The sequence below is a fragment of the Botryllus schlosseri genome, chromosome 2, assembly GCF_051294905.1.
Source record: "Botryllus schlosseri isolate E-star chromosome 2, Bs_hap1, whole genome shotgun sequence".
Taxonomy (NCBI): domain Eukaryota; kingdom Metazoa; phylum Chordata; class Ascidiacea; order Stolidobranchia; family Styelidae; genus Botryllus; species Botryllus schlosseri.
Genome location: NC_137237.1, coordinates 36473115 through 36494863, shown reverse-complemented (window position 1 = coordinate 36494863; position 21749 = coordinate 36473115). Strand labels below are relative to the sequence as shown.

The window sequence follows — 21749 nt, the reverse complement described above, 5'->3', positions numbered from 1 at the left end:
GACTGTAACAGTTCGAGCCAAACCGACATTACGACAGCTACTGTTGTGCTCGTTTCCCCCAAAGATACTATAAATGCAGCTATGGACCGTCAAACGGACGCAAGTGCCTGACAAGGAGTCTGAGGATTTTAAGATTCACGTCTCCCCAGAATAAGGGCCCCCGGTGGAGATTGATTCCACCGTCATGACGATAAGCGTGTGCAAACGCCGAGATCAGAGGTTAGATTGGATAGGTAGGGATTCCCCGCAGACAAGGAAGAACCTCGCCATCTCTCCACCAACACTAAAACCCCGCTTATCACGTGATTCACATCGGCCGGTGAATGGTCCGGCCACAGCGTAAGGCTGTTCAAAAATGTTTTTTTCAAATCCTTCTTGCTACGTGATTCGATCGTCAGGTTGCTCAAAAAACGATGCACACCAAATTTGACTGAATTCCAACCTGTAAATGCCGAGTTCTTCCAAATTGACATTTCGGCCATTTTTCTTAATACTACGACTCGGACTCGGCGCTTTTCACACAAATTTGGCATCGGACTTGACTCGGTGGTGACGTGAAATAACTCGAATTGAGTCAATGAGTATAAAAGTAACATTACCTCAACTTGTGACTCCGGACCTTGTTACTTGAAACTAACCGTGGGAATCACGCTTCTGCAATCATTCAATCTCGAAATGATAATCTGGGTGGGTTTCGTATGTCTTACCTGAAATCCATTGGGAATTTCAAATCAAAAGTAACTGAATTACTGCAGTAGCGATGGTTATGGGAATGAAATGTCTGTCATAACAAAATACATCTCAGTGGACTGAATAAAAGAGAAGCCAATGAAAACCCTTGGAAATGAAAAAAATACTGTAATGTAATGTCCTGAAGCAACAATAAAATAACTTTCATGGGGAGGAAACAGCTCACAAGGATTGTCTCCAACTTTTCTAGAACGTTTGATTACGCGTCTACATGACGTGTGCCATTTATTTGCAGAACATTTGCATTATGCAACCTAATTTGCCTGTGAATCTCGTGAATTTAGTTGGCCTAGCCCAATGGTTCCCAACCAGGGAAAATTCCTCCATTAGGGCGTAGGGCTACTTTCAAATATTTAGGGAGAAATCTGGGTTTATGGTTGAATCGGAAGATAAACTGTGTTCACAGAAATGTGAAGTATGAAACTAGTCCTTTACAGTTGTATGTTTCTTTTGGTGAATTATCAGATAGATGTATGTCCAATTGCTATATAAAATCTCCCCTTTTCGTAGAAATTCCATCCCATGAAAATGTGAGGCTCACGAGACGATTCCGTGTACAACCTTTCGACCAAATTCCTACTAAGCAGGGAAAAAGTCACGCCACATTCAACACGACAAGGCCGCTGGTGAAAATATGTACCTTTTTTTAGCCAACGTCTGCGCTAACGTGAAAAACATACAAAATTCACCGATTCAACTCAAGGCCATCGCAAGCGAACCTAATGATTTGTTTTAACTCAGCAGCTACATGTCCGGTAGAAAACAGGCCGAATTTAACGCAATGTTGCCGAAACGGATAGTGAAGACCTAATTTCTTTTGATTCAAATATTTTCTAAATAACAGACAAAAGTAGCTCGTGGTTCTTTACCAAATTGTCCGGTCCGCATTCGACATAGTAGGCATTTCTGAATATGTTTGAGCATATCTTGCTCAGTCAACAAATGATTGTGAGTTACAAAGTAACTTTTTTAGTCACTGAGCAATGTTTTCATAGGGTGAATTTTGGCTTAAATATCGGCCACGGGGGTGCACGAGACGAAACATGTTGGGAACCACGGGCCTAGCCTATAACGTAAAATGATACTCAATGAATCAGGTTTGGCAGTAAATATCAACATCATTCTGATCATGCCCGTATTATGTGCAGATGGACGTACGAGGACTAGCATGCTGAGTGAAAAAGGATTCAGAATATATCATCCAGAATGTGATGTCGGGTCGAGTGCTCGTCAGATTCCTGGAGGTAAGACTGGATTTTCACAAAGAGCAACTAGAACTAGAACTACACTATAGGCTACTAAAAAACACTGGTTAGTTGACCGTCTACCAACTAAATTCGTAGTTAGTACAAGTCTGATAGAAGTGGATATTATTTGGCTAAACTTCTGAGAAACTATCTACTTTCTTGCGGGCTTAATGCATTTCAGCCGATCTCATCTCATATATATCCCATTTGTTGAGGGTAATCGTAATTCATTCTGATAACATCTTATTTCTATACAGAGCAACTTCACTGGGTCAGTGGTAACGGACACAGGATTGATCATCCAGTGGGTGACATCACGCCAGTGATTGACCCTGTCTAAATGACAACGCGAGTAAGTCGACTTTTCGAACCCAACCTAAAATATAGTTCGCAGCTATGAGATTCAGATTTTCAAGTCCGAAATTGGAGCTGACTGGAAGGATTCACACAAATACACGCCATTTTGGATATACCGCCGTGTGCTATGTCCCCAACGCCTAACCTAAACTAAATCAGTAAATTAAACTATTCAATCCTAGATATATTGTTGTTCAATCATGTATCTCACTCGACTTTCCGGACAAGACCTACGTATAGATTGGGCTTCCAAACATTTTTACGGTCGTGGCCCAATTTCCGATTTGAAATTTTACTTGCCCCACACCCTAAAATTTGGTAAGCTGATTACTATAAAAGGTCACCATCTCCGCATATATCTCCTGATTACTAAAATGAAAAAATGTCAGCCATACCTACTCCCAGACCGATATTTGATTAAAGCCGGCGCCTTCGCAAACCACAGCTGGAATGTGTTCCAATCCATATGTCACTTGAACATCTTATATCCCGGGTATCATATCTGGAGTGGGCTGTCATTCGTGGAAAAAAAGGAAAGGCCAGGTTTACAACTGTTTGGATGTGGTGTAATGGGATGTGGCGAAGGGACATAGATGTGTGGATCATACGTTTTCCGGGTCCGGATCCGATCAGTTTCGACGAAACGGCATCCGGATCCAATCCGGGGTCTTTATTCCGCTTTTGGTTTCGAATTATACCTCCGGTCATGAGAGACTTGCTATTATGGCTCTTTGACCGACAAAATAGCGTAGTGGTGGAGAGTCCGTCAATTTTATCGATAGGTCGTGGGTTTGATCCTCCGCCTGGTCAGACCAACGACCTGATTAGTAAAAATAGCATCCATGACGTCCCCGCTTGGCACTCGACATTACCAGAATAGCATGCCGTGCAAGACATTAAATAGCCATATAAGGCTGTATTCGGGGTTGTAAACAAGTCACAGGGTTCTGAGTCACAAGTCAATCTCACTTTTATAGTTTTGTCTCGAGTCAAGTCCAGACATTTCATTCTCCACCGAGTCAAGTCTGAGTCCAAGTCAATGAATAGAGGGTCAAGTCTGAGTCATTATGTTCACTGTTCAGTTTTGAGTTCAATGCGGTTCAACCCAATATTTTCAACAATGCTCGAGTGATATAGAATGGCTCGCATTCATAATATCGTAATTTTCCTCAGTCCTAACTGCTTCTGGCCCTAATATTCAAGTATCAGGACTGATGGACGAAAAATCAACAATGTGGTGAATTTGCTATTCTTCGAAGTTAGGCCCTACAATGAAATGTCTGTATTGGCCGTCTTAGTCTGGAGTCATTCACAATGACTCGAGTACAAATCGCGTCACTGCACAAATTGACTCGAGTCGACTCAAGTCATTTTACGCATTTGAAAAAATGACCAGAGTCAAGTCGAGTCACCAAAAATGGTGACTCGAGTCATTACAACCCTGGCTGTATCTGCACTTTACTTGTCCAGCGGCATATGCATATGATACACTCATGGTATGCATATGCAGAGATCAAGTGTGTGTATATCATGAGTCAGTGTATATGTCGCAAAACCTACAAGGACAAAAATAGAACTCTTCCTATTCCTCTTTGAAATTGAAGCAAAGTGAGAAAATGAAGAAATAAGTTGAGAACCGCTGTGATAGCCATTCAAACTCCACAAAATGACAGCAAAACAGCGAAATTACAACCGATTTAGGAATCCGACTACTGAAAAAGGTCCTCATTGCCATCCAGTCCTAACAGTGGCCTCATATTGCCATCTGGTAGTTATCGCCTAAAAGCTACCTGGTGTCTGAAAAAAATGGGCATCACTCTCACTTGTGACTTGTCTTGTGCGCCGGAAAATAGGACAAAATAAGCTAAAAACAAGAATAACGTAATAAGGGCAATGTAGTTTTATAGTTGTAGTCTTAACATTGGTTCTTGAAGGAACCCTTAAAACCAGTCAAACGGGCCCAACGGAGTCCATAAACATCGGGTTAAGAACCTCTGGTCTAACGACAACTTTTTCAGTTTTATCCCCGGTTTACGACTATGTGTGCTGCGATCTCAAACGAGCGCTGACTACAACCCGAGTTATTTATGTGTATAAAATGTATTATTTTCAGAACAATCCGTCGAAGACATTTTGAGGAAGACTCACTCTCGCGAACATGACAACACTCTTTGGTGCACATGCACATCTTGGCACAGTTTCGGCGTGCGGCGACTGTATCTAAGACTTTCCGGTCCCCCGTCGTCTCCCAATCCATTGCAATATACATGTTGTGTTTGTTGGAGAGAAGAATAAAACATACTGACAGCAAAGAGTGTATATTCAAATCCAAAGGGCCGAACAGGGTGGTACACGGGACAGAACCTAAATCATAAATATATCGCGGTCATAAATCCTACGTGCCTACATTCATTCCTTGCTTCCTACATCCCTACGTGCATGCATAATTTGGATTAAAATGTTGTACTCGGTTTATACCGCGGTGCAAGTCTGAGGTAGGTTCTGGTTTCGCGTATCATGGGTGGAAATATAGACTTCTCTCGCTAAGGGTATACGCACAGAAATGAGATGCTTATAGTATGGCGCTTCAACAGTGATTTCCGCTTACTCTGGATCACATCATTTTAATCCAATATATGCGGGGAAACCACTCTTGCCTAGGGTGGTCAGCAACGAAGTGTATTTACATTCTCGTAGTAGGCCTACTCAAGTAAAGTTTGCTTCATGGTACAATTTACTCAGGTCGATACGCTATTCGACTGCTTCCACTTAGGATTACATTTAAAACAAATGGTTGTTGAAAACACAGTATAAAACTTGTTTTAAACAAAGTGTATTAAACAACCAATAACCAGGCCTTTGAAAAATGTTTTTTTTTTACAAGTTGTAAAATTATGCCATATTGGGTAAATACTTTCCAAAAAACATGTTGTATGAGCCTACGGACAATTACCACCCGATATAGCTGACATATGTTATGGGATAGTTGGAACTCTCAAAATAGTCGGTTCAACAGCTATAGTACAGATATTTCGTCAAAAGAGCTATATTTACCCTATATTTTCAATTGTCAATGTCAATCCACTATGACGTCACCATTGAATATTCGTGACGTCATGGCTTTAAAAAACATGTTTTAAACAAGGGCCTTGTTTTAAGCATGTTTGTTTTAAATTTATATTTGTTTTAAATGCAACCCTACTTCCGCTTCTGTCAAAAATCAACCTAAAGCACTTGTGAACCTCTCATGTCAAAAAGTGTAGAAGTGATGAAGCCATTGAAAAGGCCGATATATATCGAACGGAATTGACCGATACCGAGATTTCTACTGAAACTGATATTGGTGTGGCTCTAACCACGACCAACGCCTTAACCATAGTGATCTTCTCGTTTTTACTTGCACATTGTCACATCATCTGTGTTTACTAAGCCATGTTACGTTCGTGACGTCAAGTTATTGTTCAAACTGTTCGTCATTTTAAACTGTTCTGTTCGTCCTTCCTATGTCTGTGATTACCGTAACACGATTTGACATATAAACCCCGCCTACACATTGACACATACCACACTCATTTTCATCGCGTGTCCTTTTATGCTAGGCTTCATTACTTTTCATCCAGTGTGATCTCCTTTTATTTACACGCTCCGCGCTGATGTGTGTGTCTGATTACAAGGCGATCCCAAATCGTTTCGCCGCTCGCCTGTATTTTCTCGTATCGCAATCTTGTGATGTTTCGATCTACTGAAACTTTCAATAAAACAAGGGACTGGTTGGTGAAGAAAAAGAAGCAGCGTCTCACTCGTCGTTTTAAGGTGTCACATCATTCAATCAGGTCCAGTGTTGCCACTTGATGTTCGTGAAAAAAAACCACGGCATCGACAAAAAATATACTAGTTTTGAAATTTAGTGCAAATCTGTTCCATAAATCATATAATATTAAGGGAATGCGTTGATTAACACAAATGAAGCTACGAGAAGATTTAACAAATGACAAATTCATCACGTTTTCCGGAATCTTTTTCACATCAGACAGCATCGATAATTACTTATTTCCTAATAGCAAATTCAAATTCTTTTCGGCTCTAAACTGAAACAGATTCTCGCGAATATAAATAATATCCATTACATTCGATCCAGTCTGATTGAGGAATATAAAAATTAGTGGAGTGTCATACAATCACATATCAATTAGTGTTTTTTTTTTTAGCTTTTCCACAGTCAAAGGATCTAAGAAAGCTACATCGATACATTTTATTAAATTAAAAACGTCGAAGCCAAATCACTATAGTCAAGCAAGAATGTCCACGCAAAATTAGACTTTTGCGTTGTAACGTTTTACAATTCAAATATTGTACCCAAGACATTTACATCGCTGGCAAAACTAGGGATGTATAACTGAGTGTATATCACAGGACTATACAGAGTATGCAATCGTTCGTGAATTAACCGAAGAAATTTGAGCAAGTTATCATATTCACTAATGTCATCGGTTCTCTTTTGGGACATAAAAACCGGTCTCAGGCTAGGATCTTCACTCTGCCATTGATAGAAATGAGCGACAGCAAGGCAATTCACGTATGGGGTTTGTTCTTGTGCTAAATGACCAAGTGTAGACGGAAAATGATTATTATTCCTTGAAGTATATATTATGTAAAGCACATCAAAATAATATATTCATTTAAATGTATTTTTTCATGAAAAAACACTAGAATTGCAGAATTTTGTGAAAATACACCAGAACACTAGGTCATGGCAAAATACACTAATTCTAGAGCAGTGGTTCTCAACCTGGGGGGCGCGCCCCCCTTGGGGGCGTGAAAGCATTGAAGGGGAGCGCGAAGAAGCGGTCAACTGAAAAAATTTTCGCGCTCGGCGCGATTTGCCTCCAGTTCACGCGTGTTTCTCTATATGCAGACCGAATTTCATATTTTTGAATCTCTCATCAACACTCATAACCTTCCCTGCCATCAAACAATCTGTTGGGCATGCGAGCATCCCGGTTGGATTTTGTGATATGACGATAAGGGGGCGCGAAAATTTTCACTATCAAAAAGGGAGGCGTGTCTAAAAAAAGGTTGAGAACCACTGCTCTAGAGTCAAAACACTAGTAGTGGCACCACTGATCAGTGATCATGCCTTCATTTACTTGGAAGGTGACAATTAAACTTTGTATTTGTGGTATTTGACTACTTTCTGTAACTTACGCTTTATTTCATAATCTAATTCTTTTCCTATTCCATGAGACGGAATTGTACTTAAATTGGCAAAAAAAAATATTCGAGTTGATCAAATCAGAATGAAAATATTCTACTTTTATTTGATTTGAGAAATATTTTTGAGCCCAGTAGTATGAGAGAGGTCAATTTGATCCCCTCCAATCAGCGTCGAGTATTTGATCACGTGACATCTGTTAGCCAATCAGAATGCAGAACGATATGGGTGTGGTTCCAATACGAGAGAGGTGTGGGTTGTGTGAGAGATAGCATAGTTCCAGTTCAGTAACGCTGAGATATTTATTACGTCATTGCGTAAGTTGATTACCTATGATTGCGTATTGCATCATGATTACGTCACATGCGTAGTTGATTACTTTAGTTATTTCGAGAGTGGCTTTGCTTAGTTCCAATAATGCTTAGATATGATTACGTCTAGTTCCAGTTTATTACGTCATTGCGTAAGTTGATTACCTATGATAGCACCATGATTACGTCACATGCGTAGTTGATTACTTTAGTTATTTCGAGAGTGGCTTTGCTTAGTTCCAGTAATGCTGAGATATTACGTCATGCGTCTAGTTTCAGTCCAATAACACTGAGAAATACGTCATTATGATTGAGTAGTTGAAGCATGTTCATGATTACGTCATATGCGTAGTTGATTACTTTAGTAACGCCGAGATATGATTAAGTCAATATTGCGTTGATTGCCTTTGCAGTTGAAGCAAGTGCAAGCAATATATAACGTGTAATATTTATTACATGATTATTCGCTGTAGATTGAATATGTCAAAGATTACTGCTAATGATATATACGTCATAATGGATCGAATTGACCTAATGAACTGGTATAGGTTTGCACGTGAAAAACTTGAGCTATCTGACAATGAAATTGCCGAATGTCAATACATGGATTGCTATAACTTGACTGAGCAACGATATCAAATGATACAGTTATGGATTCGTAAAAATGGTCGTTACGCTACAATGAACAAACTTGAAGAATTAGTTCACAGCTGTCAGATACCTTCGAATAGCAATTCAAATGCTTTGTTGAAAGACATATCGTACTAAGAGGAGAATTGCGCGGACTAGTGAATAATGAAGATGCTCTCAGAAGACTTCAATATCGGTTTATTCGTAATCATATGCTCATGTATGCGAAACTGTTATTGCTTTTACATCGCAAATCAAAAAAGGGATTCTGATATCAAGAAAGTGTGCCAAGATCTCAAAGAAGCTCTACGCCTTGTTCTGAACGATTAGTAAATGTGCTTGATCGTTAATAATAAACTACACATTTGATTGTGTAAAATGTGTTATAAAAGTCACTCAACGGAAGTGAATAGACAAGTCTGAACCTGTCTATATTGCAGCATATTAGAGATAGATTGTGCAATAACCTCTAGGGAGAGTACTAAACTTGAGTGACCTGCTTATAAACACAAAGCAGCTCTACAGGGCTGAGTAATTAAATTACGTCATATGCTATGTAAGTCTATCAGCACTGAAAATCATTGAACACAACAATCATAATCACAGAAAGCTTTTATTTCCACGCACATAGCAATAAAACAATTGATATCGCATTGAGCGCGCTTCCGAGACAATTCAAAATTGCTGAGAATTGTTTGGCATCCATTTTTGATTGCCGTATTGCGTATTGCTATTTGGAAAGGTTCCATTAGCATTGCCAGCATTCCGGAATCTTGCATTGGTATTCGACATGCCACCATTCCCAGCAAAGTTGCCATAACCATTTGGAAATCCCGCTTTAGCGCGATCCATAGGTTGTATTTGACCATTCGGCGCAATGTAACGCGATGTTTCTTGTAAAATCCACCCCAGCGGTGAATTTTCTACGTCATCAACGACGTTCGACGGAGAATATAATATATATTCATCAGCGAGATTGATTTGCTGAAAGTATTCGATACCTTCTCGAGTGTAACACGCAACGAGCTTCCCATCATGAGTTAAACTTGCTTTGAATCTTTGTATTGCACCATTCGTTGGAAACACACGTACTTGTCGAGCATCGATCAGCTGATCGTCTGCAGTTTCGATTCGAAGCTTCGATATGTTATTGAAAATGTAAATGTCCTTCCGAAGAGCTCCTTCTGGGAGTTGCGACTCGGCTCTAATTGCTATAGACATGATTCGATCTAAACAATGTCTCTTGAATAGAACTGAAATTATGGAGTAGCTACTGTGGTTTTTATAGACCTCGGCGTGTTCTTTTCTCTGATTTTTTTAAAACTTAAATTTAAAATGATTGAATATCTCACACGTTGCGCCGCTGTTTTGCAACTGTCACAGATTCAAATTCAACGCAGCAGCTGTTATTTTTCAAATTTAAAATGATTATCTCGAACGTTGCGCAACTGTTTCGCAACTGCCGCAGATTCAAATTCAACGCCGCAGCTGTTGTTTTTTAAATTTAATATATCTCGGACGTTGCGCAACTATCACTGGCACAGTTTCAAATTCATAGCCGCAGCTAGTTTGATAGGTGCATGCGTGTTATTGTGATCGCATACTAGTGAGGGACCCACGTGAACACTTATTCATTGGAACTTAAAGGCCTTAACTACTCAGCCAACTCAGTATATATTCACGATGTTTAGCCTCAGCTATGCGACCACTATTTAGAGATAGCAGTCATTTGCGTTTTTGATATTATAGAGTATTACGATCGAATCGCTACGAGTAACGCACTGTCTAACTCATTGGGGAATTGATTTTTCGACGCGATATTTAGAGCTAGCAATGCTAAGTTCCACTAAGTCCGAACAGCTGCGTTTTGTTATTGTTGAGTATCGCGCAGTTGTCAATAGGGAATAGATTTTCAATGGTTTAGATACGCTCAGTAGATACGCCGTTTAGACTTTAGTTATTGAGTATTTAGAATGAATACTGAACAAGCCGTAAATGACGAGATGGAACAAGTCGCAGTAGATAACGAAAGTAGTACGACTCAAGTTGACGTGATTGACATCACCGGCGATGATTGCAGTAAAGCTAAATCAACCAGCGAAGATTTTGAATAACAATCCTTAACTTTTTGTTATAATTCAACGATTGCGTATTGCAGCATGTATAGTATTGATTACTTCATATGCATAGTTGATTACTTTAGTTATTACGAGAGCGTCATTGCTTAGTTACAGTACTGCTGAGATATGATTGCGTCCAGTCCAATAACACCGAGAAATACGTTATTACGATTGTGTAGTTGAAGCATGTTCATGATTACGTCATATGCGTAGTTGATTACTTTAGTAACGCTGAGATATGATTACTGCGTTGATTGCCTTTGTAGTTGAAGCAAGTACAAGGCAATATATAACGTGTAATATTTATTACATGGCATATGTTTTTGAGTAGTGATATAGCAAGCTATGTATTGAGTACTTTTGAAAAGTTGAATGCCGACAAATCTATTTGCATGTTTCCGAATTGTGCTATTGTTTTCATTAATAATGCTGCTCTCCTAGAGACTATTATGACAGTACAACGTACAGCTGTGAACTGTGATTATGGCTTGATTAAGCCTGCCTCTTTCTGGATGTTTTGTAAAAATGGCTCTGAGATCATTAATTCAATCTTTTATTGTTTGCAGCTCAGTATGGATAACTTTATTGACATAAGTGACTTGTTAGATATGAACGCACCTCATCAAAGTGTAACGGTGCAGGCTCCGAGAAAAGACATGAACAAAATATATCAGAGTCAAAATGAAAGCCGAAAGCGCTCGCGTCAAGACACTATGTCTTTGATCGAAGGTCTAGTTGACGACGATTTGAAGATGGAAGCTATGTGGAATCGACTTGTTTCGATGGAAGTATTTGACCAAGACTACTCGAAAAATTTTCTAAACATAATTAAAAACGCCATGAAAGACATTGAAAAACTATCTAGTGACTCAAACGCTTGCATTGTTGAGATTCAGCGTCTTGAAAAAATTAAGTTTGTGTTTCTATACGGTGTGATTAAATGTAAACTGCGTTTGAAATATGGATTCAATTTCTAATATATGTACTGACTATTGTAGTGACTCGAACGCTTGCATTGTTGAGATTCAGCGTCTTGAAAAAATTAAGTTTGTGTTTCTATACGGTGTGATTAAATGTAAACTGCGCTTGAAATATGGATTCAATTTCTAATATATGTACTGACTATTGTCTTGGTATTTTTCAGATACTAGTATCTATGGCGCGGCGCAGGCGATATGGAGATCGTGGATTTCTGGTCGACGAAACACTTGGTTTCGAACAAGACGGCATTGAGGTGATTGAAAGACACTACGATTCCATCATCGATTCGACATGGACTTCAAGGAACAACTTACGAGAAATCATCAACATTCGAATGGTCGGAAGAGGTCCGCTCGAAATTCACGCGCGTATTGCAGACATTTACCCCAGAAGATATCGTCAGTTCAAGATGAATTTCGCGTATGGGTACTTATTATTCAACCGTGACACATCCAGATATAGTTATTATCATCCTCAGAGTTCTCAAGCGGTTTTTACTGTCCCTAAAACTATCATATCGCGCGAAGATTTCGATTCCGTCACGAATGAGATCGATTTGACGGCAGGTTTTGAATATGCCAATCGAGTGCGACCAGATACGAAATTCTACTGTGCTGATGTGTTGCATATTTCCATTTACATTTATGAAATGGATAGAGCTTTACTTGGTGGAAGTACTTCCATTTCTCCAGAGATGCAAGCATTAAGCAAATGTAGATATATCATGACTTTCCTGCATAATCGTAAAGGCAAACCATATGAGGATTCTTTGTGCATTTTTCGCTGCGTTTCATATAGTATGAAAAAAGCGCCAGATGAAAAACATGTTCGGCAATTGGCCGCGCAATTCACAGCTCGTTACGATATCTCAACTGAGAACGGAGTAGCTTTTGAAGACTTATCAAAAGTTGAGGATTGTTTTCAAGTTCAAATACTGCTTTATGAAAAACGTAATCAAGGTACAGTCATGCTGCGTAATTCTCATGCTAATGGAATGACTATACCTATTCACATGCAAGATCATCACTGTTGCCTGATCAGGGACCTGACATTGTACACGTCTACCTATATGTGCGACAAGTGTAAATTTTTCTTTACTACCAAAGCTCATTTGCTAAGGCATATGAAAAGTACTGATTGTGAGCGTTCCCAAAAACAGCGACACGGTTTCGGTATTTATCGCCCTAAGATGACTGTGTTTGAACGAATGGCCGAACAAGGAATTTTGGTTAGCGCTGAAAAACGATATTACCCCTTCAGAATCGCTTATGATTTCGAGAGTTTACTAGAAAAAGAAAATCTTCGAGCTGACACACCGAAAGTTGAAATTGTCAACAAGCATGTTGCGGTATCGGTATCTCTCTCAGATAATGTTACGAATGAAACGCATACACTCATTTCCAACGGTGATCCCAACGTTTTAATTAGCGATATGGTGCCAAAACTGTATGAAATTCAAAACATCGCATCTTCGCATATGCGCCAGTTATTTGAAGAAGAATTGAAAGATTTTCGCATGTTAATAGAGCATCGCAATGCAATTGAACCAGGCAAAACACGCTATTTAGATCGCTTGTATCGTCACTTCGAAATTTGGTTGGATCAAATACCTGTGATTGGATTCAACTCGGCTCGTTACGACTTGAATCTTTGTAAAAAATATTTGATTCCTATACTGCAAGAAGAAAGTGGATTTTTCGTTTTGAAACGAAACAGCGCATATCTGACCATCAGTACCAACCGATTGAAATTCCTTGACATTTCGCTGTTTCTGTCACCGGGTTATAGTTTGGATGCGTACTTGAAAATTTATGGAAATGGCGTGGACAAAAAATTTTATTTTCCATACGAGTACATGACTTGTATTGATAAATTGAATGACACGCAATTGCCTTCACACGAAATGTTCTATAGCAGTCATCGAGGCACTAATATCACCGCGGCGCAATACCAAGAATGCGTAGATATGTGGAATCGTCTGCAAATGAAAACCATGCGAGACTTTCTAACTTTTTATAACGAAAGTGACGTGATTGGCTTTCTGGTTGCGTTAGGTAATAACGCTGCCTTTTATCAAAAGTTGGGTATCGACATGTTCAAATCTGCTATCAGCTTACCAAGCATAGCCAATCGACTCATGTTTGCGGAATGTTATGACATCGCACTGTTCAGTAAAGCGAATGCTGATCTCCATCAAACTGTAGTGAACAATCTATTTGGCGGTTTGTCACAAATATCAACACGTTTTGCAATGAAAGACGAAACGAAAATTCGTGAAATACAGTACGGCGACGCAGCGAAATACGTGAAAAAGATAATCGGATATGACGCAAATTCGCTCTACCTCGCATCCATCGATCAATGCATGCCGTGTGGATTTCCAATCAGGTGGTTGTATGACGAAACCAAACAAAAATTTCACAGAAAGCCAATTTACCCTGCGATGGCAGAACTCGAATGGCTTACTTATGAAAGTTATCAACGCGGTATTTCAATTCAACACGCCTGGAATGGCAAGCAAGCTAAACTTGGTTCGCGTCAAATTTCGGTTGATGGCTTTTCGCTTGAATATCAATTGATATTCCAATATCATGGGTGTTTTTTTCATTTTTGCGATCGCTGCTATAAGGACGACGCAAACATTGAGCGACGTATTAAAACAGAAGAAATTACTGCCTATCTCGAAGAGTTGGGATACACGATAATATCAATACGCGAATGTGAATGGAATCGCATGAAACTCAACCCTGACATTGCGCAGTTTGTTTCGTCACTACAAAGAAATGTAACAAAAGAATATTATCTCACTGCGAATCAACTATTAGATCGCGTATTTCATCAACAGTTCTTTGGTGCATTGGAAGTCGATGCGTACTGCCCCGATGAATTAAAAGCAAAATATGCAGAATTTCCGCCATTTTGTAAACATATCTCGGTGGATTTATGCGATGTCGGCGAACATATGCGCGAATATGCCCGTCAAAACAACGTGAAATTTCCAAAGAAGTTTTTGGGCTCTAGTTATTTCACTGAGAAACAACTAATTACAAGTGATTTGTTGGGTTGGTACATGGATCACGGTATGATTATTTCACGCATATATCAAGCCGTGGAATACGAAGCAAAACGACCATTTCAAAAGTTTGTAAATTCTGTCGTAACGCAAAGGCGAAAGGGTGATGTAACCCCTAAAGACCCAGCACGTGAAATGGAGGCCTTGACCTTCAAGCTCTGCGGAAATTCCGCGTTCGGGTCCACTATACAGAACCCAATGCAGTACAGAAACCATACTTATGTAAAAAGTGATGAGTTGAAATCACACATTCAGAAAAAAAACTTTATTGACGCCGATGAACTTTCTGAAGATCTGATCGAGGTTAGCTCGTTACCAGATTCAATTGACGTTGATCAACCGATCATTGTAGGTCTATTCATCTTTAACTCCAGTAAATTGCGCATGCTTTCGTTTCTGTATGACTTTTTACATGAGTATTTAGAGGAATGCGACTTCAGTTATTTGGAGGGAGATACTGATAGCCAATATTTGAGTTTATCAGCTGATTCAATCTACTCCCTGATTAAACCTTCGCGGAGGAAAGAATTTTTTCAAGTTCATGATGAATGGCTCATACAGAGAGCTTGCGCGCTGCATCGAGCAGACTTTGAGCGTGATCCGATCGCTTTCAAAACCACCGAACCGTGCTGTATCGCTGCTTACAATTATGCTAAACGAATTCCTGGTCTGTTTAAAGTAGAATGGGAGGGTCACGGGTTTATTGGATTGAACTCGAAAACGTATTACTGCAAGGGTGAGACTGATAAATATTCATCCAAAGGTTTGAGTAAATCCGCCTCTAAGACCTTCAAGGATTTTGAAGGCGTGTTGCAAAACCGTTCCACTTGCGGAGGGATTAATTCTGGGTTTCGCTGTTTCAATGGTAATATTTTTACTTATAAGCAATATCGTTCTGCTTTGTCGTATGGTTACTATAAAAGAGTTGTTTTGCCGGATGGCATACATACTGTACCGCTTTCATTGTAATAAAATGAACCGTGCACGTGTTTTATACTCGCCTCTTCGTATGATAATTAGTGGAGCATCGTCCAGTGGAAAAACAGTTTTCGCCTATAGAATCATACAAAATGCCGACAAGCTCATCGTACCTCGACCGAGAAAGATCATCTGGTTATATAATAACTATCAACCGTTGTATGATAAGATGAAAGGAGTGCAATTTTACAAGGGTCTAGACAAGTTGAAAGATTTACAGAGAGCTAATAGTGAACATACGTTAATTGTGCTAGATGACATGATGACGCAAGCAAGTCAAGTGCGTGAACTGTTCACCAGATACAGTCATCACATGTCGCTCTCAGTGGTGTTTCTCTGTCAAAATCTATTTCACCGAGGAGCAGGCTTCCGTGACATTACGCTGTCTAGCAACTATATTGTCATCATGAAAAATCCTCGTGATTCTGCCCAGATTCGATATCTTTCACGTCAAATGTTTCCAGATAAACCAAATTTTCTCACGGAAGCTTACAAGAGAGCAACTCGTAAGCCTTATAGTTATATCATGGTCGATTTGACGCAGGAAACACCCGAACAGTATCGACTTCGCAGCAACATTTTTCCAAGCGAACGTATGACCGTGTATTCGGAATAAATACCGCTGTACTCGAACATTCACTATCATTCGCAATGGCGAGGTCACGCGGTGTTTTGAAAAAAACTTTAAATAATCATCTTATCAAGTTGAAGCTGTTAAAGAGTGCTAAAAAGAAGGAGCGTAACGAGTTATTAACTCACAAAGCTTTTACTACCTGTGTGTGTGAGTGTCTTCGTAATCTTGTCTCGGGTAATATAGCTATTTCAAGTACGAGTAAGGCACGACTGAAGAAGCATAAAACTAACATTCGCAAAGTGCTGTGCTGTAAATCTCAAAAACAGAAGCAAAAAGTATTTCAAAAGGGTGGCTTTTTATCCGGTGAATATATATGTGATTCGATTCGATTCATGATCTAACTTTAATGATTTATAGCGATCTTAAGTGCTGCAATTCCGATTATTGGAAGTCTGTTAGGTGGATTGACTAGACATGCGTGAATTGTACTTCCCGCCTTTACAATCAAAAGACGCCTACGAAAAGAAATTCAATGAACATATCGCAAGCATCAGGGACTCTGATTTGACACGCACCGAAAAATTAGCACTATTTCAACACGGCATTAGACTATTGAGAAATCTACGTGCAAATAAGAAATTGATCAAGTCGTCGTCCCGCGCACCCGCAGCGCCCGCTACCGATGAAACAATTGCCGCGTCGCATCCGCCCGGAGCGGCGCCCGCTATTAATAACACATTTGACGCGACACCTCCACCCGCAACACCCGAGATTTGGAGCAATTACGAAGCGGTAACTCCACCCCATACACCTAAAACTTCAAAGAAAAAAGTTAAAAAGAAGAAAGCCAATAAACCTCCAGTTAATTGGCAAAGCATTGACGGTCCGCGCAAACGAAAGCCGAATCAACGCTACACAGGAAAGTTATGGACATGACGCTAGCGAGAGACTATTTCGATCCCCGCAAACCAAACTCCTATAGAGGAGCTTATTTACAGAAAGACAAAGAATGGTTGAAATCAGAACAAAGTTATACCCTGCATTTTCCTATACGAAAAAAATTTACTCGCGAGAAGGTGGTGGTCTCTGGAATTGATAGTCAGTTTCAAAGCGATTTGATTGATGTGCAGTCTATTTCTAAATACAATCGTGGATTTAGATATCTGGCTTTGGTTATTGATACGTTTTCAAAGTTTGTGTGGTTGATTCCAATTAAAGATAAAACTGGTCGCAGTATGATTTCTGCTTTCCGACAAGTGTTCAATGAGAGGCTGCCTTTAGTGTTGCAGACTGATAGAGGTACAGAATATACCAATCGAGCTTTTCAAAACTTTCTCAAGAAAAATAAAGTTCGTTACTTTTACACAAAAAGCGAATTGAAGTCGTCTCTCGCCGAGCGCTGTATTAGGACTTTCAAGGCAATCTTGTACCGCTATTTCACAAAGAATAACACCAGTAAATACATCGACGTGCTACAGGATTTCGTATATTCCTATAATCACACCAAACATACGTCGTTAGGTATGGCTCCTAGTCAAGTCAATTCACACAATCAAGAAGCTATTTGGCAAAAAATGTACGGGTTTCGACAAGCTACACTTCCCACACTAACGAAAGGAACAGCCGTACGCATTTCGAAAATTCGCGGGCTTTTTGAAAAGAGCAGTAGACCCAATTGGACAACTGAGATATTTTATATCATCGACGCAATGGCTGGTGACCCTCCGATGTATCGCTTGCGTGACTATAATCATGACGTCATCGACGGGAGGTTTTACAGAGAAGAACTACAGGTGGTGACCGAACCTACAGAGTGGCGTATTGAAAAGATTATAAAGAGACGTCAACGCGGCAAACACCGTCAGTATTTAGTGAAATGGCTAGGATATGGACCAGAATTCAATTCCTGGGTCGATCAAAAAGATATCGTCAAACCGTAACTTTTATCAATTCATCGCTCAAGTCCTGGTTATATTGATCATAGTGATATTTTCACTCTACAATTTAACAATCGTTCAAGAAAACAAGGAGCTTTGGGTATCGTTATTATCGTCGTGTGTGGGTTATATGTTACCAGCTCCAAAAATACCTAAACTATGAGTTATGTGACGTTATTTTCCAATGCTTCTATGGACATGTTTCCTGGCAATACAACCGCAGAATATGTCAACGAAATGCAGACGGCAAGAAATGTAGAGAGAAATGAAGTCGCTCTGACGGAGATCAGTTTTCCAAGAGATTTTGAAAAACGCATCGATTCACAAGTTTCTTTCGGATTCCAAATTATGGGTATCGAACAAAGCTTTAGACGATTCCGCCTGAAAATTGGACAATATGACTCGCTCTACGCCATGTTAAAAACCATAGAAAGTATCAACCCCGATGTAGCAGTAAAATGTTTTCCTGAGAGCAATACCCTAACTGTGTCAATTCCACACGAAGACATCACAGATATCTTTTATCCAGGAGTGGATACGCAATGCAATATCGTGACTGCAGAGAACGATTATACAGCAACGTTGAAGAATATAGAAATTCCAGATGGCTACACTCTCGCGACTTTCGTGTTACCAAATACAGCAGCGCTATCCGCATATTCTTTCTCAAAGAAAAAAATACATTTCAATTTCGATATAACACCCTTACCGTCGATTGACTTTGTATACGTTCATTGCGATATTATTGAACCGCAAGAATCCAATGGTACATTACAGCGCCTATTGCGAGTGGTGAAAGTCGAGGGAGATAAGAAGGCGTTTTCCAAATACTACATAAAGCCTTTCTTTTTCCCTATAAATATAAATAGATTGGAACGTATAAAAATATCTTTGTTGAATGATAAGGGTGAAAAAATTCCTTTTCGGAGTGCACCGTCTAGTGCTGTACTGCAATTTCGAAAGCGTGCTATTGCGTTATGAAATACATTCACATTAGCAGTTCGGAATCGGATTTTGTACTTGACTTGGCGCGTCCCATCACTGGAAAATGGGAGTTGGGGCTTGCAGAATTTTCAGTTCGTAATCAGTTTCAAGCTACTTTACCCCATTTCAATGGATTGTTATGGGAATTTCAAGAGGAAAAATCATCTGCTCTGTTGGCAGCGCAAAGCAATAATTATTTTTTCTATCCCAATGGGGATTATTATGATTTCAAAAGCTTGATCGATAGAATCAATCGTACTCAGACAAAGGTATGGATAAACCAGCTGTCAAGCTCCACGGCTATGCTAGTCATTCCACCTAGCGAAGCAGGTGCCTTTCCGAATTTCCGAAGAAATCCAAAGAGAATCAGAAATCCGGTTTACACATATGGAAATCTTAAAGAACAAAATTTACCGCAAGGAAAATATTTAACTTCGCAAATGTTCCTGCGAGATAGCATCGCACCCATAAGTAATTTATTGGTCTATACCGATCTCATTCGACCGCAAACAGTCGGCGATACGAATGCACCGCTATTGCGAAATATCCCTATCACAGCAGCTAACAATGAATACCAACATCACATTTTTGAGAAAATCTACTTTTTCCCTATGATTGCGGAATATGCCAATCGAATTCGAATTAGTATTAGAGACGATAAAGGTGCATCTATAAATCTGAATGGTTCTGTAGTTCATATCACACTTGCTTTACGTCACGATGAGAGCACATTACTGTTGTGATCGTGAAGCTTTTCAACACTATTATCGAAATCAAAGCGGAGGGGACATAAACTACTTTCGAGGTCGAGTGCAAAGAGGTCACGGTCTAGGTAATCTATTTCGCAGTTTGGGACGTAGTGTGGTACCCTTGATTTCCAAAGGAGCAAAAGCTCTGGGTAGACAACTACTTCACACTGGGGCTGAAGTCGCTTCTGATGTATTGGGAGGACAAAACATTGGAGAAAGCTTTAAAATCAGAGGAAAGCAAGCTGCTAGTCAAGCACTTGATAATTTCCTAGGGAAGAGAAAAGCACCTAAAAAGAAAAATATCAAACGAAAAAAACGTCGCCGGGATATTTTTGATTAAATACAACTACCAACCCTTCCTCTTTTCATTTACAAGTAGACCCACGGAACATGACGGAGCTGATTCATAGCAAATCTGCTGAGGGTATTCATCCGTCCTTAGATCTTTTCCAGATACCACCTACTCAGACCAGTGTAGAGAAAAAACGTATCATTAAGATACCCCCTGTTTCGGACAATGAATCCGTCATCACTTTCAGATACGAGGGGTGTGGAGATTTCATAGATCTAAGCGAATCTTATTTTTTATTTCGTTTGAAACTGCTGAAAGGCGATGCGGATTTAGTTGCAAATGATGATATTGGCGTTGTCAATAACATTTTAGATTCAATGATTTCACAACTTCACATTAAAGTTGGAAATCACACGATCAAGCAGGATATAAAACTACAGGCGTATTCAGCCTACTTGAACTATCTGTTCGCCCCACAAGACGTACAAAAGTCAACGCTTTTGACACAGGGTTGGGTCAAAGATACCCCTGAGCAATTAGATGATAAGGCTATAGGCGATGGTGCAGCTAACAAAGGTCACAACGCGAGAAGTTTGCCTTTTGCAACCAGTAAAGTTGTTGAAATAAGAGGCCGAATCCATCACGGATTATGCTTACAAGACCGTTACATTCTGGATGAGGTACCCTTGGAGTTCGAACTCACTTTGAATCCGAAAAGTTTCTTTCTGTTTGGATTGAATACTAGCAATTTCAAAATTATTAAAAAAGAGCTGCAATTGTGTGGTGTGAAAGTAAGCGAAGATGTGAAATCCGCAATGATGGTCGATGCTCCAGCTAGATATCCGTTTATGGACATGAAGCTTTTGACAAGAACTTTCGCAGCTGACACCACTCAAATCGATATTGGTAATCTGTATTCGGGTACTCTACCGACTCGTTTAATCATCGGTATGGTAGCGACTAAGGCATTCCAGGGTGCGTTCGATAAAAATCCATACAACTTTATTCATAACAAAATGAAGCGTGTCGAATTGAAAGTCAATGGTTTCCTGATACCGGAAGGTGGATACGAACTTGATTTTGAAAACAATCACTATTCTGAAGCCTATCTCAATATGGTTCAAGGCATAGGAGCTCTCGAAAAACAGATCGGAGTCCTTACCCCGAAGGAATTCGCTAATGGATATACTCTTCTAGTATATAACTTGCGAGCTGATGATTTAGACGACTGTTTCGAACTGCAGAAAAGTGGTACACTTAGTCTGCGCATCACTTTTCCTGCTGATGGTGTCGCGAGCGAAACAACTCTGCTTTGTTTCATGGAATTTCAAAAAATACTGGAAATAAGCCAAGCTCGCACCGTTACTGTAATATGAACGGACTAGAAATAGATGAAATATTGTATAGTTACGATTCCACCAAACGACATTATCTAGGAAATTTTCCTATTGATCGACTTCCTCGGCGACCGAAACCTCCCTACTCATTAATCATTAATTATGACGAGGCCGACGAACCAGGAAGTCACTGGGTATGCATCTACGCTGATGAATA

The 21749-nt window shown here is 39.7% G+C and overlaps 1 protein-coding gene and 1 long non-coding RNA gene across 2 annotated transcripts; both read left to right on the top strand.

Moving 5' to 3' along the window:
• The first annotated feature begins 2162 nt into the window (after positions 1–2162).
• LOC145434521 (uncharacterized) lies at positions 2163–4666 on the top strand. The gene is made up of 2 exons (XR_013913437.1): positions 2163–2349; positions 4468–4666. It is a non-coding gene; the product is annotated as an uncharacterized LOC145434521 (long non-coding RNA).
• A 15627-nt stretch (positions 4667–20293) lies between these two features.
• On the top strand, positions 20294–21571 carry LOC145434682 (uncharacterized protein F54H12.2-like). Its single transcript, XM_080312028.1, has one exon. The coding sequence runs from the start codon at positions 20294–20296 to the stop codon at positions 21569–21571; it is 1278 nt and encodes a 425-aa protein (XP_080168154.1).
• The last annotated feature ends 178 nt before the right edge of the window (positions 21572–21749 follow it).